Source organism: Wyeomyia smithii, chromosome 2 (genome assembly GCF_029784165.1).
Source record: "Wyeomyia smithii strain HCP4-BCI-WySm-NY-G18 chromosome 2, ASM2978416v1, whole genome shotgun sequence".
Lineage (NCBI taxonomy): Eukaryota > Metazoa > Arthropoda > Insecta > Diptera > Culicidae > Wyeomyia > Wyeomyia smithii.
Window position 1 is genome coordinate 58,029,670 of NC_073695.1, and position 18,102 is coordinate 58,047,771.

Here is an 18,102-nt window from a genome sequence, read left to right on the forward strand (position 1 = left end):
TTAGTTTTTTTTGTTGAAAGCTTGCTTTCGCCGATATTTTCAACAGGTAGAAGCCATTTGTCGATGCATTAGTGTACGTTATAGTTATTTTAGATCAAAAAATAAAATATTCATCAAAATGACAATAAAATTGAGGTACTTTTACCAAATAGTTTTCCCGTTTCAAATAAATGGTTTTGCTAAACAGAGCACATGCTGTTTTCGCTTCGATTAAGTTTGCATCACGAAATGCACTGTTCCTGAACTTGCATTCACTTGGTTACTTGAATTCATTTATGATGTGCATATGACCAACCAGCCCCGCTAGTATGTGACCAACTAGCGCCTCATGTATTAAATATGAAAATTACTTGAAATATATGAAAATAAAATTTTGCTTCACACAACTTAGAACTAACGAAAATGACTTTCATAATACGTTGAGCCATGTTCATTTCAATTTGGCTAGCTTTGTTTAGACAAAAAGTTTCAACCTGAAAAACGAGTAGAATTGATGGCCAATTTGGCACCAACCTGTATTTATTATACATCCTAATTAAAACTGTACTTCATTTTGTCATTTAGTTTCTCTGGTTATCTACTAAGTATCACCCATATAACACGATTTTTTGATACGTAGATTCGAAGATATCCTCATTGACCAACTCACCCCGTAACCAACTAGCCCCGCTTTACCCTACTATCTATGTCCTAAGATTTTATTCTATCAGCTAAGTTCACGACTTTGTAAAATTTATTGTTTTGACCATTACAGAGAAAATTATGGACAAAAAACTTTAGCTTAAGGAGCGGTGTTCCACAAAAAACTCTATTTTGTCGTGTCCAACGCACAGATAGCACATCGCACAATTCAGCAGCTTTTCCTTATTAAAATTTTCCACAACTTTGCTGAAGGAAGCAATTTTGTATGTTGAAAATTATAAAAAATATTTTTTTTATCTAACTGTTTGGTAATAACGAATCGAATGGTGTGCTCAGAAGTCAGAACCTTTGGTGCATTTTATTTTATAATAACGGGCTGTGCTCCGTGTCGCGCTTTTTGAATGAATTCATTAGCTCCCTTAAGTAAGAAAGACAATGGTCAGTTTCGATAGCGACAACTGGATTTTATAATGCAGGTGGGCAGGCATTATTAGTATGCGATACAAAACACATAATTTTTTAATTATTTTATACTGCTGTAAATTTTTGGCTCCACGGGCCCCAACTGAAAGGTCGTATTTCACGGTAGAACAAATCATTAATCTCGTTAGTCCGCATCGGAATAATGACAGACAAAATTGGTAATTTCACTTTCAAAGCTATAATTAGGCATAAATTATGCGGGGTGCGATCGAAATTCGCATTCAACATGTAACACCGCATAGAACGGTGTAATTGAAATGTTGCAATCTTTATACCAACACTGTTGTTGATGGTACCGGCAGGGAAAATGTGGCATTCATTGGACCGAAATTGATTTTATTACATCCACAAGCACGCTAATTTACGAAGCTCCCGTAATTTAATGCAGGACAACTACCGTCTACGATGCGACCAGTATACCGCTCTATACACTGTCCTCTTCGCTTCTCGTTTTTTTCGCATCCACTATAACAGCAAACCCGCACTTTGCAATTACACGCGATGGCTAGCGGACTTGTGCGCTCCTATGTTACTGCCATGGCCATCGTGACAATCTTCACTTAATTTTTCAGGATTTTCTTTCTGCGGGTATTCTACCTACACTCACTTTTTCATTTAAACTCTGCCCTCCTCTCCCAAAAAAACTTATGTCTTCTGCTGCTATAGTTATTTTTGGTCACTGTTTTCTTGCTTTATGGATTCCGCATATTCTCCGCTAGCACCTGATGACCTCAATACAGAACTTCTTGCATCCGTATTGTTCGCTTTGTACGCCTGAACCGTGCGACAATGAGAACGTCACATTTGTATTACATAAGGCGCGTTTGGTATCGACAGTCACGTAGCGAGCGCAAGGTGCAAGAAGCAAGTTTCTTGCGAAAATCTCAGTCTCAGGAGAGCTCTACCAGTTACGGATCGGTAACGAGCGGCAACTGGCTCTGAACTGCGGAAATCTACTCCCAGAGGTCTGGACTCTACTCGATACGACAGAGTGTGTTATTTGTCAATTCCATTATCAGCTGTTATTTCGACATTTGATATCTCGTTTTTTTCACCCCCAGCACCACCATCATCACTGCTGCTACTACTTGAGTGTGCAGTGTGAGATTCTGAAATAAGAATGGGCTAAGGGGGGAAGGGGTTCGATATATTTTTGTATAAGAAAACAAATCGGTTCATTTTTCAGTCAAACAAATATTAATCTGTAATGTTAATTCTGTAGAAAGTGAAATTACGAAACTCTGCGAATTATGGTTATCACTCAGAAATAAGAGTAACTACACACTCCTAACTACTTTGCAATAGTTGATTTAATAAAACGAAAAAAAAATCAAACAACAAAGCGCCTCCATCGTAAGTAAACGGATGGAGGCATATACCAAACAACGGCTAATATACCTAAAATTCTCACAGTGCTTCGATTCTACAGCTCCCATCGCAAAGTGTCATAAAATCAATAGAGCACTGCTATATCGCACCCATACCAAGTGACTGCCGCGTAATCTTAGCAGGACGACTTGCGGTTGGTTGGTATGACGTACGTAGAAGCTAGGTGATAAGCAACTCAACCCGCATGCATCTACGACTCCGCTCGGGAGCTGCTTCATACCGAGGAAAGTCTGCTCGAGTGGGACCGAGGTGAGATTAGATAAACTCCCGCAGCGTGTTGTTGAGTGCCACCGGTTGGTAGCAAAGACAAAGTCACAGTGCTGAATCTTCGTTTAGAGAGGTCTAGAACCCATTTAATTTGCAGAGAACAAAAAGTTGCTTTCATTTTTGAAGACATTCTCCCCTTAGTTCCGTAGAAATAGAGTCAGATTTCAGCCTGATAGCTTCGACGCACTATACAGCAGACCAACGTCATTTTTCGATTGACAGTGACAACCGTCCGTGACCGGACTGTCCAAACCAATTGGAAGCACAAAACATTGATTAAACTCGGAATTGTCTTGTAATGGCTCTGATAACGTGACAAGATTAGCTACTTTGCTGATATCGGAGATCTTTAATTGGAACACCAACGCACAATAAATTATCTGATTGAGTTCAAGCTACAGCAGAGAAATGCGTACATGTGTTGATTCCTGAACAGTGTGTCTGATAGAGGGTTCAAAATGAGTGGCACTGGGTTTTCTGATAAGTGTCCATGTTCAGCAAACAACCTGTATTTTTATGTGTATTATATAACTCAAATTTAATCCCACATAATTCAACGCAAATCGTTCCTTTGGCGGAACTTTCCGACTAATTCAGGAATCGAACGTAAACTCAGTTGTTCGGAGTTTTCTTGTTGCGTTGTGTTGGGTGCGAATCCTTTTCGGTTAAAATGACTAAAAACTGATTTTTTTGCGCGCGTGAAAAAATCTTTAAACTTCAACAGTATTTATAATACAAAACATTAGAGAACATACGTCCAACTTGTTTGGACTTGGGTAACGCCTTACCTGAGATCGATTGGTGAAAGGGCAATTTTTCCTTTGTAAGAACGATAAGTGTTATAATTAAAAATACTCTTTAATTCTTACATAACACGAACAAGAACAAAATCCAAAGTTTCAACAGTAGTTTTCTAAAAAAACGTATGTATTAGGGTGGGGAATCGTTATATGGAAAAAACGAAACTTGATAGCGGAAAGCCAGAACCAAGTTTTTTTGTTCTATTTGGGACCCCAAATAATCCTAAATTTTTTGGAAGTCGATTGGTTTTGTCTCCGCTTGGCGCATTGCATTTCAAATTTATATGGAGATTTGTATGGAACAACCAACTTTTTTGCATTTTCCATTCTAAAGAGCTCAAAATGGCTGAAACCATAGGTTTTATGACTTCAAATGGTAGGTTTTTTGGTGCCTAACAACTTGGCCGGAGACACTAAAGAGCTAGGTTGTCCCAAAAAAATACTAGAGCTGTTCAAAGTTGAGTATGTCGAAATTTATGTTGCAAATTATTTTTTCTGCCAACACTGTCAGTGTATCGGCGTTAGTCAGATTTCCATCAGAAATAACCTCTGACACACGTTGTAGATTCTACTTACGCCTAGAATATTGACCTGGATTTGTTTGTTTGATCCAGCTGAGTGTATAAACTCGTTACGACAGGTTATTTCTGATGGGAATCCTACTGGCGCCGGTACATTGGCAGAACAAGATTTTCTGCATTTAAATCGATATACTCAACTTTGAAGAGTTATAGCTCTTCTTGGGGACATCCTAGCTCTTCAGTGTCTTCTGCAAAATTGTTAGGCATCTAAAATACTATACTTTAACATAATGTAGTGCATTATTCGAGTATTATTGAGCTCTCTTGAAAGGTAAATGCAAAAAAGTAGGTTTTCTCATATAAATTTTCATACAAATTTAAAATTCAATGCGCCAAGCGGAGACAAAACCAATAGACTTCCGGTAAGTTTAGGTTGTTTGGGGCCCTGAAAAAAAATCAAAAAACTTGGTTCTGGAAAATCGATCACTTTTCCCCACCCTAATATGTATTTTAGCATACACTTCATTCAAAGAAATATGGTTCATGAACGTTTAGTTTTTTAGAAACACACTTTCTAGGAACGCATTGTAGAGAGTTGATTATACTTTCCAGAAATATATATACTTAGAAAAAAGCATAAAAAATTAAAATAACGCTAGATTTTGAATTAAAAAAAGAGTCGATTTTTTTTCTTTGAATTTGCTATCTAATTTTTTGCAGTCTGAATGTGAATATGTTGATCATACATTTCTATGAATCTATGCGTGTTGCTGAACTAATACCTTACTATTTTTTTTATTTCCATGAAAAATAAAGAAGTAAAGCAAAAATTAAGCTCTTAAATGTCTTGAATTTAAATTTGATGTTTAATTTGTTAGTTTCAAAACTCAAATTCATAATGAAGTGAAAATAAATGCATTTAGGTACGGTAATCGTCATTAGTTTTTTTAATTCTAAATAACTGCTGAAAATGATGTAGCATTATTGGAACAAAAATATTCGTCAAAATATTAAAAATAAAAGCTAGGAAAAAGATTGTCTCATATTTCTCTGTTCTGGACTTATCAACAAAAGTATTGTAATAACTTCAAGTTTTCACGAAAAGAAAAGTATACTTTTTATCGACTGTTACTTTACTTAGAGAAATTTCTGTCAGCATCGCAGTCTTCAAAATGTGACAAGAAAACGATATTTTTCTCTGTTATTGTTGCTATTGTTCTCTGTTGTTGTTATAAATTATATTCTATCTTGTCAGTAAAATTAACACTTTAACGATGTGAAATTTGTAGCACTCTCAATCATACTGGCAATTCCGTTTTTTTAACATTTTAAAGACTACGAAGCCGAAAGAAGTTCATCTGAAAAACATTCAACATTTTCATTTTTAATCTAGTTTCAAGTGCTTATTATTTTTTATTTTAATTTCTCAGTGTATATTTTTTTCAAAGCACTTTGAATTCCCTACAACTTGTTCCTGGAATGTTTTTCTATACAACGAATTACTGAATAAATCAATAATTCATTTATTTTGTCGTATCGATAAAGACGGTTTGTTTGTAGTTTCCAAACCAGCATCATTGCGAGCGCTCTGCGTGGACGTTTGCAATTCACGGCTGCCAATACGAAGAGGGTTTGATTTTCCTTCAAGAAGCATCATTAGCATGCTGTCGAATATGAACAAGTGCTTAATTGGATGTTTCCCGATTTGGTTGAATATCCACTAAACTTTTCATTAGTTATGACCAGATACGAAGAATCTTTCGAAAATCTTCTGAACATTTCTGGAAAATCGAAGCAGGTTGTAGTTGGGTAAACATCTATCACGAATATTTTTAGCAAATTAGTGTTTTTCCTATAAGTGTACTTTCCCGAAAAAATTTTGTCTTATCTATCAAAATATTAGGTGGTTATACGTGAGGGCTTCCTGTAGTTGGAGACATCACCTCAACGTTTCAACTTCATCACTAAATTATTCACACGATAAAGAACGATAAATTTACGAGATAATCGTCTTGGAGAAACAGGCCTAATGTATGTTGTGGTATTACTTGCTGATATTAGTTTTCTGTTCATGGATTTTAACAAAATTATATTTAAGCTCAAACCAGTTGCCCTTCAAAGATTATAACTTTAAAACAATTTCTGTTAAATCTGGACCCCTAATTTGGTTAAAAGCCGCAGAGTAATTGCTCGTCGAATTCGTCGCATCTACTCAAACTCATTAAAATCTGTGAAGAAGTTATCTTTGCTAGGGGCACCAACATTCACAGGAATGGTTAAAAAGCTATAATCTTTCATTTTTTCCGGTTTGAGCTCTAGAGCAAAACTAGTGTTATGAAGAAAATCAGAAATTGTTTTGATTTTGATTTTCTATGATGTTAAGTCAAAGAGGACAGGTTTTCTGTATGCACAGAAAGGTTGAACGAACGTAATAACTATTTGAGTCCTACCGCTTTAGATTTTCCAAAGTTCATATGAATTATTGAGTCGTCATCGATAAACAACAAGGCATATTCGAAAAGATTCCAAATGACTGTTTTCAGTTTGTGTTTTCTGTTTTAAGATTCTTTTGTTAACTGTTCTCTGTTTTCTTTTGTTTCAATTTTTGTATTTTTTGTTTTCTGTTTCCTGTTTTTTCTTTTCTGTTTTCTGTCTTTTTCTGTGTTCTTTTCTTTGTTTTCTGTTTATTGTATTGTATTGTTTTGCTTTAACAAACACGTAACATAAGACATAAATCTCTTTTTTTTTCATATGAAGTGCGTCGACTTGCAGTAGTAGAAAATATGACAAAGCGAATGTTTAATGAGTAGTTTACAATAATAACTACTAAATCATGTTTGATGTCTTCTGTTAACTATTATCTGTTTTTGTTGTCTTTTTTAAGTTTTCTATCTTCTGTTCTCGTTTTTTTGTGTTTCTCGTTTTCAGTTTTTTTTTGTTTTAATTTTTGTTTTTTTTTGTTTTCCGTTCTCTGGTTTTTCTTTTTGTTTTCTGTCTTTTGTATTCTGTTCTATGTTTTCTGATTTCTGTTGCCTGTTATCTGTTTCCGTTTTTTGTTTTCTGTTTCGTGTTTCTAGTTTCCAGTTTTCAGTTTTCCGTTTTCTTTTGTTTTTTTTTTTTTGTTTTCCGTTTCCTGTTTTTTCTTTTGTTTTCGGTTATCTGTTTCCTGGTTTCTGTTTCCTGTTTTCTGAATTCTATTCTGTGTTTTCTCTTAATGTTTGTTTCTGTTTCCTGTTTCTTTTCTTTTGTTCTCTGGTTTTGGTTTTCTGTTTCATGTTCCTTGTTTTCAGTTTTCAATTTTTAGTTTTCAGTTTTCTGTCTTTTGTGTTCTGTTCTTTGGTTCTCTGTTTTCTGTTTTCTGTTATCTGTTTCAGTTTTCTGTCTTCTGTTTTCGGTTTGTGTTTCCTGTTTTTAGTTTTCTGTTTTCTTTCTGTTTCCTATTTTATTTTAATTTTTTGTTTTTTTTTTGTTCTTTGTTTGCAGTTTTCGCTTTCTGTTTTTTTGTTCGCTAAATTCTGAGTTTAAATTTCTCTGTTTTCTGATATCTGTTTCCGTTTTTTGTCCTCTGTCTTTTTTTCTGTTCTGTTTTCTGTTATCTGTTATCTGCTTCCTGTTTTCTATTTAAAAAAAATTGTTTTCTGTTTTTTGTGTTTTCGTTCGCTTATTCCTGCGTTTTAATCTTCTGTTTTCTGTTACCTGCTATCTGTTTACGTTTCTGTCTTCTGTTTTCGCTTTCTGTTTTTTGTTTCGTGTTCTGTGTTTTCTCTTTATGTTTGTTTCTATTTCCTGTTTCTTGGTTATTGTTCTCTGATTTTTGTTTCCTGTTCCATGTTCCCTATGTTCCCTGTTTTCTGTTTTTAGTTTTCAGTTTTCTGTTTTCTATTATTTGTTTTCTGTTTTTTTGGTTCTCTGTTTTCTGTTTGCTTTTTTTCTGTTAGCTGTTATATGTTTCACTTTCTGTCTTCTATTTTCATTTTCTGTTTTCTGTTTCGTATTTTCTTTTTTCAATTTTCTGTTTTCTATTTTATTTTAATTTTTTTGTCTGTTTTCTATTTTTTGTTCTTTGTTTGCGGTTCCTGCTTTCTGGCTTTTTGTTCGCTAGATTCTGTGTTTTAATTTCTCCGTTTTCTGTTGTCTGTTTTCCGGTATCTGTTTCCGTTTTTGTCTTCTGTCTTCTTTTTTCTGTCCTGTTTCCTGTTATATGCTTCCTGTTTTCTATTTAAAACAAATGTTTTATGTTTTCTGTGTGTGATTTTGTTCGCTATTTCCTGCGTTTTAATTTCTCTGTTTTCTGTTACCTGTTACCGATGACACCCCGTTAAGCATACAGACGCGAGGCATACGGACGCGAGGCATAGTACGCTAGGCATAATGGACGGCAGGCATACGGACACGAGGCATATGGATGCCTCGTATCCATTATGCCTCACATCCATTATGCCTCGCGTCTGTATGCCTGGCATACTATGCCTAACATCCATATGCCTAGCGACTATATGCTTCGTGTCCCGTCCCCCCTGTTACCTGTTACCTTTTTTCGTTTCTGTCTTCTGTTTTCGGTTTCTGTTTCCTGTTTCCTGTTATCAGTTTTCTCTTTTTTGTTATATGTTATCTGCATTCTGTTTTCTTTTTTTAATTTTTGTTTTCTATTTATTGTTTTCTGTTCTTTGTTTGCGGTTTCTGCTTCCTGTTTTCTGCGATTTGTTTGCTAGTTTCTGTATTTTAATTTTTGTTCGCTGTTTTTTGTTTTCGGTTCCGGCTTTATCTTTCTCTTTTCTGTTTTCTGTTTTCTGATTTTTTTTTGTTTTCCGTTTCCTGTTTTGTTTAGTTTTGTTGTTTTGTTAGTGTTTATTTCTGTATTTCTGTTAACTGTAATCTGTTTCCATTTTCTGTTTTTTGTTTCGTGTTTCCTGTTTTCAGTGTTTTCAGTGTTGTTTTCAGTTTATTGCTTTTGAACCTTTTTCTTTTTTTGTACAATTCGTTTACTATTTGTTTAGATGTAGGTATTTCATTTACTTATGTTTAGGTATTTGAACTAACTATGCGTTAATAAAACCTTTAAGATCCAATAATTATAATAACAAACAGTTATAGTTGAGTTTTGCACAGTCGGCGTGAACAACAACATGAAAGCAACTAAAGCTATTGAAACTAATAAATAAGTTTTGCTTCTTTAGGAGCATAACTGAAAGTTTCGGACTAGGATTTGTAATCCTGGGAACGATTTCCCGAGATTCCCGGGATCCCAGCATTACAAAATTCCTCAGAATTTTTTTCATGATTCATTATAGTTTGCTATACAATAGTGCAACCCAATCGAATTACGGTCAATATTTGTTTGCTCGTGTAAAATTAAACTGTTTGCATTAATTATTTGATAAGAATAGTTGTTCTCTTATTTGCTTAACAAAAAAGTTGGCAAATGTTTATTTCGTTTAATGTCGTATTTTGCTAGTGTTTCTATTGAGCGCATATTTTCTTAATTTTTTTTCTCAGACTAAAATTTGATTTGAACAAAATACAGCGAATTGATTTCAGTGTGTCACTTTAATTCAAATGTTAGGATTCTTCCCAACGCGGACTATTTGTTGGAGTTTTCGAGAAAAGTAAAACTGATCAGTTTTCGATTTAGTAAAGATCACTTTGGATTATTAAAGTGATTTTTCGTGTAACTTTTGATGTAGGGATCTATTGTTTATTAGCGATAAATTTTATCTATGATCAATGTTGAAAAAATGATTCTTTCAACCCATGAATCAGTTCGACTTAAAACAAATATTTTAAGAACTCAAAGTAAGTGAAATTTGCGAATCTGAAACGATTGTTTGAAGACGTGTTCTCCTTTTCTGCAAATATTTGTAACAAAAACCGAGACGAATTTCTGATGTAAAATTGATTCTGCTATGGTTTTTTTTCGAGCGAATCAATAACAAAACAGAAACGATATTTTTTGTTAGGTACTTTCCATTAATAAAGGTAATTTCAAATTTCATATTCGCAAACGAATTTTTTTTCTATTCAGTTTCCGGGAAATGAGATTTTTTATTCCCATTTCCCGGTAAATCTGTTTCCGGAAATATTGCAAACTCTATTTCATTCTTTCAAGAGAAACTATTAAAAAAACTATAGATTAATGCGTAGTTCGTGTAAAAACTTAGTTTTTGTAATTTTCTACTCTAAAAATTCTATTAAATGTTCATGACAATAGAATACCTAATTTAGACATTGCCTAGAAATTGTAAAAAAGGCCCAGTGTGAGTGAGTTCCTACCCACAAACTACGCAACAAATTAGCTTCCACCAAATCAAGACGTAAATTTTGATGACGTCGACGTCAGCGGTAAGCATTTACCCAGCTTACAATCAACTTACAATACTATCACAGAGACCGGACGATAACGTCGCTGGGTTAGAATGGAATGGCAATTACTCGAATTAATGAACAATGCTCCCGTTACGTCTCCGAAAGGTAATTACAGGGGAATGCAGTGCACGTGAGCGGCATTGGATGAGTTGCTCACTACAGAAAATCAAGAAATCACGATTGCTTCCCTGGCAAATATGAGACTTCCCCAATCATTGTCCTGTGTGTTAAGAAACTAATTAGGTTGCCTTTTATTTTTCGTCTTTTTGTGTTGACCCCTAAATTTACATACACGTTCGTTACTTGGTAATTATTTGCTGCTATATAAAATAGTTCACAATTTCAGATAACGCAATGATAGTAAAAAAAAAATATGTTGGTATGTATAATGAATGATTATAAAAATGGTGTCACAAAAACGATGGTTTGATTCCACTGTTAAAGTGGAATTGTTTACTGAATTGTTTTACAAAGTTAGAATTGTTTAAAAAACACGCGAGGTATTTTTTTATTCGATAAGTGCAAAACACACCTACTACTCATAGTTTGATTAACGACCATAATCGAATGACTCAAGCAAAACTGATATCATTCACACAGTAAAAAAAAGTCGTAAACGTAGGCTAATAATAGAAATAAGCACTTTTTCGCCAATTGACGGGACAAATCAAACACTTACAGGGTATGTGTCGAGAGGTTCCTCCTCAGGTGTTAACGCTAGTGACGATTGCCGATGACCGTACCGTCCCGAACTGTTGGACGTGCCACCTGTGGAAACGAGATAGAGGAAAACAAAAAACGGAAGTGAGAAAAAAAATCGGAACGCAAAAAATAACTAACGAACAAACAAAAAGGCATGCATTCCAACTTGCATAGGATTGCCTTATCGGCGGTCAATAGGGGGGCTTTTTGTTATTATTTTGCGGCTAGTTTGGCTGTTCACCACTTCAAGGCACGCAACATGTTTACATCACATCAATTGAGCAGCTCATTTCATGATCATCTGGCAAACTTTTCGCGGTTATTACGTGGCTTGTTCCGGGGGAAGCGCGCAGTGATGGCATGCCGAGTGTACACATTGTATTGGTCGATTGGAGCGGATTTTTATGCCAGCTGTCAGGGGCTGCGGGAGCGAGCGGAAATCTCTTTTAATCAGTGAGACTTTGATGCGATGGTACTTTAATAATGGTTAGAGAAGCTTCCGAACGGAGGTTTAATTGGTGGAATGCATAAGAGTCATTGAATGGCCCCTTTTTTTCGTTTTCAAACATGACAAAATCATCACTCTCTATGCGAATAAAACACTTATACGCTTATGTCGCAATGAAACTGCTACAGAACAAGTTATTACAACACATACTTGTTTTTAAATATTGCTTATATTTCAAGATGGTACCGGGAATAGTTTGAAAAATTAAGGCACGCGAAGAGAATAATAAATGAACATGTTGCAATACAAAAACTTCAACAAACCGCTTATGAAGCTATATAACTTTTTGCTAGAAAAAATGAATAAAGGTTATTTTTTTTTATTGTGTAGCGAAGTTTTATATGAAATACTAAATATATAAAATAAGCATTCGAAGTTACAAGTTAAAAATAAATATAATCGATAATATTATCAATGTTTAGCATGCCGAAAAAAGGTTGTAGAAAGAAGTTAAAAAACCAAATCAGATTGTAAAAACTCTCTAAACGATCCTAGCTTCTCAGTAAGGTTGCATCTGATAAAACCTTGCCTGCCCATTCAACATCGATATTTTTTCCCACCTTATTATGCGTTCGTTTACACTTCCATTTACTACTCATTACAGCTGGAGGCTGACTGGAGAAAGACTGCAGGGTAAGGGCGACTGCACGAACGCACCCATTACGGCTCACGCGAGGTCGCGAGGGAGCAAACGCGAGGTCGAGCACTCGACGGCCGCCTTGCCGGGCGTACAGATCGGCATCGACGACTACAACGAAAACCTGAAACGAACCGTTTCGTTTTTGCTCGATTAAATTTAACAGAATTAAGTAAGAGGAGAAAAAAGCTGGAAAACTTTTACTTTCATCGCGGCCTCAGTTAACTCCACGCACGAGCACGCCCTCCAGTGGAATCTTCGCTCTCTCACGGTTCAAGTTCAACCGAGCCGAGTGATGCGCGGGAGTCGGTTACCACCGGCTATAAATCATTTTACGATGGGCTTTAGGAGTAATTAAAAATTCATTTTCTAGCCCCTGTTGGGTTCTCTTCCCCGAGAAGTTCTCCGCTGGAAATCAATCAATTCAATTCAGCTCGGAGAGAGGGAGAACCGCTGCTTTAAACACAAATCAAAGCTGAATAGAGAAAAGCATTCCTCTGGCGGCTTTTCGAATGCTAATTTAGGAACAGGAATTTTCGATTTTCCATTGGAACGCATTCTCCGCCGATGTCCGTTTGATGGTTCTGGTGAATGAAGATGAGAATGTTACTACATGGAGACGGAGGTCTGTAGAAGTTATAAAGCGGATTAATGCTAATAAAGCTGCTTGTAGGGAGCACCTTCCAATAGAGATATAAATCTTTACTGGGCATTCTAGAATTCTCACCTAACGGGCTCCGGTGCTGGAATGGAACAACGCCAGTTCTGGACTCTGGGGATCGTACCAATGAGCTTTTCGATGAAAAGTATGCAAATGGGATTACTGCTATTTCACACTAAAATTTCTTGATAGACTTAAAGACAATGGAGAAGAGAATAAACAGCTGGCATTAGAAGGGGAGAAAAACAGACTACTGATTGTTTTCGAAATTGATTGTTAAAACTGTTGATATGTTGTTCGTGTTTTAATATTTTTAACAAAACCTCGCTTGTCTCTCAATTTCATTTTATTGAACCTTGAGTTTACTGAGTTCATACATATACAACGAAATCACATTTGTTTGTGTCTCAAATTATCTTCGTTGCTCAATAATCAACAGTGATCACAGTTGATGCGCCAACAAAGCTTTGCTTTCCAATTTCCCCATTTCGCCGCTTTAGCCAGGCTAATCACAAGAGATGTCAAAGAAGCAATCGTTCATTAAATTAGCTTCCCCAAAATCGTCGGTACCTCTCGTAATCTTTCAAGCATAGCATAGCATCATTGATCAAGCTCATCGCCACATCGCAGCATCCAAGCGCCCTCCGTGATGCTGCTGCTCTGCTGTTGGTGAACGTGGCCGAGATGGCGTAACGCAACGGCTAAACAACATTTCCGCATCTTTTTGGCGCGGAACTTTGGCGGCAATTACCGGCGATTAAATTGCACCCCATCGGAATTGTCCGTTTCGGACAGGCAGTGGCAGTGTTGAATGGACTTCATTTTTCGCCAGTGGGGGCTTTTCGAGTGCACAACTCACTTGCCAGCTGAGTTATGCAATCAATGCTAAGGGAAGAAATTGCATTTGCCGAGAAGCATATTGAGAGTGGCGAATTTTTGTGAGTGTGGAAGCTTGACAAAGAAATTGGTGCATCAGTGCGTTAGCAAAATATGAGCGAGTTAAGAATTATTTTCCGTTCTGTAAAATTTGCAGACGTGAATCTGGAGTAAAGTCTTGTTAGAATTAGGATTCAGCTTCATGTTGATTCTTCAATTATGTGTAATAATACCAATATTTCTTCCAACAGTTCTGTGTTTGTTAGTTTGCTACCCCAAAAATAACTATTTGTAATGATATCTCGATAAAAACTGATTTTAATTGTCACTTTCTATGATTACGTCATATAAGGCACCAGAAAACTGCCAATTTATTTTTTAATTTTAGAATAAATAGTTTAACTGGTCCGCCTGCCTGCACCCCGGTGCTAAGTGGGTGGCTTAAGCGCCACTCTCATGCGAGAGACCACCCACCACGATTAACGATTGCCCGACCTGAGACCTTTGGGAGAAGGTTCCTTTTTTTTATCCCTATCCAAGGGAGGGGAAGCAAGTTGGCAGACTCAAAACTCTCGCTGTACTCCGCATACACCTGCGGCGGAAAACTTGACTGACGCGACGACTTCGGCGTCCTAACAAACGATTTTAGATCTCACCGATACTACACAAGGAGGTTTTCTCATCACTGGCAAAGCCTCAACTTCCCACTCGACTGCCTATCAGCGAATTGGGAGTTGTCTTGGCTGATATCGGAGTCAGCCTCTCCAGTAAACTCATGAAAAAAACAAGAAAGTAAACAAACCGAACAGCATGAAAAACCTAACCGAGAACTGTGATAAAGCGCATCAAAACATCTTAATTGCGCTAAATGATAACTTTTATTCTATTTGCTTTTCAAACCATGATTCAATATTTATTCCATCTTGTCTTCTAGCACATAACTATTTCTCTATTCCCTTTCCTCTATATCATTCTAGCTAGCTCTTATCACGTGCCCCGTGCGGTTTCAATTTCACCCACGATTGGGGGTAGGGGGTAAGCGGTGGGCAAACTCGCTTGTTTCTCACCCTCGTTTAATTATGGAGACATTTAGTATCGCATGCGCATGGATAAATCAAAAACAAGCTACTCACTCAATACCCGGGGTTTACTTGTGAATGCTTTCTGAGGGCGGCATCGCCGCTCGCTGCGTCCTGTCCGTTGCTCCTGTTCCTGGCGTCGATTAGTCCGATCCGCCCACGCGGATCCCTTTTCCTCTGCTGCTCGTCGCTTTATTCCTTCACGGTTGTCGTTGGCTGCAGTTGCCGATCCCTGATCGGCCTATAGGTGGTTGTTCCGGGCACGTGGTGTCGTTGGCCCTCTTTCGGTCTTTTGGCTAGCCGTATCACTGTCGGACTGTCGGTGGGTTGACGGTTGCTGGCGATGCGGTTGGGTGTCACTAGTGCGCCGTGCTGATTATAGCTAGTTATATAAAGGATAGCCACACGTGGCATTTTAGGCAAATTGCCTTCCGGCCGAGAATGGGCGGCTTACCTCATGGGTTTTAAAAACACAGAGAATTTCTACCTTCTGAGCACGATGGGGTTCACGTCTTTTCACACGGGCACAACCTGACTATCAACGGAAAGGGTAATTATCACTAAGCTAAGTTAAGTATTTCATGCCTAATTCACCTGTTCAAACTTTATTCCTATCACGACCGATCTATGAAAACCACTCCTACCTCTACCACTAGTCAGACGAAAGTGAAAGGTCTCAGCTTTGAAGTCCTCAGACAAACCGCCTTTCGGTAACTTCGTTACCGGAAATTAGTATCGCGAAAATCGTCCAACCGCGCTGAGAAGCACGAAGAACGTCTTGTCTAGGAAAGATAATCCTCTTCCAGCGATCGTTCTTCATCTCGCCAACCAGTCCCAGCCCAAAGGATAGAGCGCAAAAGTGTCTCTCTCAGCAGACGTAAAGATCAGTGGACTTTTTCGGCTAGGTCAAGCATCTCGTCGCGTCGGTGGCATGGGTGGAGAAAGGCAATTAGAGAAATCGAGCACCGGGGATCTCATTCTTTGAGTTTTTATGCCAATTACTACTTTGACCGTGATCTTGCTCGCGGTTTTTGAGTCAAAGATCTTTTGCAAAAAATATTAATAATAATTTAAACTCTAACTTTATTTTGGAAATTATGTTCGATAGCAAACTAAGTAATTAATAAACATTCATATAGAAGAAAAGACGTAATATAAGAAGTGTAAATTGTATATTCAAATCATATGTGTACTTGTTACAATAGCTGGGATCGGAAGTGAAAAAAGTATAATGAAAAATGACAGAGTCATTTCCGAATAGTTCAGGATGCAAACACATGATCCTGAAATATTTCAGGAACAATTGGAATATTATATTGAGAGGTTTCGTTAGGCTGAAATATATTGCCGAAACTTTTTTACGAATTAAGATTCATTCTGACCCCTCAGTCTATTAAGACTTCACGCGTTTTCGACTTGGCTAGAGGCGTCAAAAATCAACTTGCCTTTAAATTTATTTTCAGTTTGAGCCCAAGGGATTTTTTTCTCGCTTTTTTCGACCACTTGTCAGCACTGGTTTGACCTTGAGCTCAAACTGAAAATAAATGGAAGATTATAGCTTTTCAATCGTACCTGTGAATTTTGGTGCCCTAAGCCGGCTCGAAATTTTATAAAGTCTCCAGATTGAAATGAAGTTTTTAAGTAAGCCACGTAGAAGCGACGAACCCGCGGAGCTATTACTTTGCGGCCTTTTGACGCACTTCAAAACTCGTTTGGGACACCAAAATTCACAAAAATAGTTACAAAGCTCTTATTTTTCACATTTCTCTAGTTTGATGTCTAGGGTAATTTTTTTTCGATTTTGTGGACCAGTGTATTTTTTTAATGTTTGGTAACTATGAATAAAATTGAAAAATATTCGAAACTACATAGTGTTGTCCCAAAATATATTTTGTAAAAAACACGGCTTTCTGCGAAAGGTCCAATCTCAATACCATGCTGTCTTCCATAAATTCGACTTAAAAAAAAACAATTCTAAAAAAAACAAGTCTAAACAACACCAGATCTCAAAGACTGATGAATTTCTAAGACAACTGGCATCAAATAATTTTCGATATCGTAAATGTGAAACTTCGGCACAGCTTCAGGAAATCTGTTGGCAAAAGCTAAATAATCTTTTTGACCATTGTCAGGGATTTATGATACATGAGTCCCCGTACGTGCAGAGAACATTACGTCCGCCCGGGATCAGGGATGTGGGATGTGGTCAAAAAGTTGAATCTGCCCAAGTCTTTCGTTCAGAGAGCCTAGGACAGGGAGGGACTGCATACGTACAAAGTATAGAAGGCACCAAATCGTGGCGAATGGCAAAATACGGTGCGAAAATCACTGGCCCGGAAACAGTACACCCAGATGCTGACAAAGCCTCATTTTCTTATCATGGATGATTAGACTTATGAGCAATTCCACAAAAAAGGACAACCAATTCAATCGACCATTTTTGATTTGGCTGAAATTTTGCATAGACGTTTCTATAAACATAAGATGTCGTTTTGTGCTATTGGTTGAATTTTTCGGAACACAACTCATTTTTGAGAAGCTATTGAAAAATACTATTTTGGGAAGGTATTGATGATCATGCTTGTCATTCTCCTCAGTATGTGAAAAGATCGGAGAAAAAATTCACCGCGCACTTCCCTTTCAGAATGTGCCTGCGTGTAGCAAATGCTTTCATCACACTGCTCCTTTCTTCACTCCAAAGTGTCCCAGAGAGACAAACACACTTCCAGCTCTCCCCACATCTGATAGAAACAAGAGGGATGAATCACTCTACAGAGAAAACGCAGAAGTACACCACAGTGTCCACTGGCGAGTAGTCCCGAAAGTGAAAAAAAAACCTACCGGGCAAAAGTGTAGTCCTCGTGTAGCAACGCCGCGAAAACAAACTCGACCAGAGTAAACTCGACCGGTCTCGCAATCTATTTTTTTTCTCCCAATCGCTTTTCCTCCTCTGCCATGCTCAAGAAACAAACTGTAAAACGCACAGCAGATAGCTCTGCTGTGTAATTATTGTGCGTGATGTCCATACGTGTGAGAAAGTACACCATAGTTCATTGTCTCGCAAGAGAGAGAGATTACAGATTTCACCGCGGTGCTTTCAGGAAGCTCACCAGATAAAAATCGTCCGTCGTTCTCTTCTAGCATGTTCGTTGATTTGCTCTTTAGTATGAGAGC

At 37.2% G+C, this 18,102-nt stretch overlaps 1 protein-coding gene across 9 annotated transcripts in view; it reads right to left on the bottom strand.

Annotated features, from left to right (window-relative positions):
• Positions 1 to 18,102, bottom strand: part of LOC129723213 (high affinity cAMP-specific and IBMX-insensitive 3',5'-cyclic phosphodiesterase 8) — a 202,008-nt gene that overhangs the window by 52,348 nt on the left and 131,558 nt on the right. For all 9 annotated transcript variants that reach the window (XM_055677277.1, XM_055677276.1, XM_055677275.1 and 6 more), the window contains one exon: positions 11,145 to 11,233. In XM_055677277.1, coding sequence (XP_055533252.1) covers positions 11,145 to 11,233 — 89 coding nt within the window. The remainder of the gene's footprint in view (positions 1 to 11,144; positions 11,234 to 18,102) is intronic.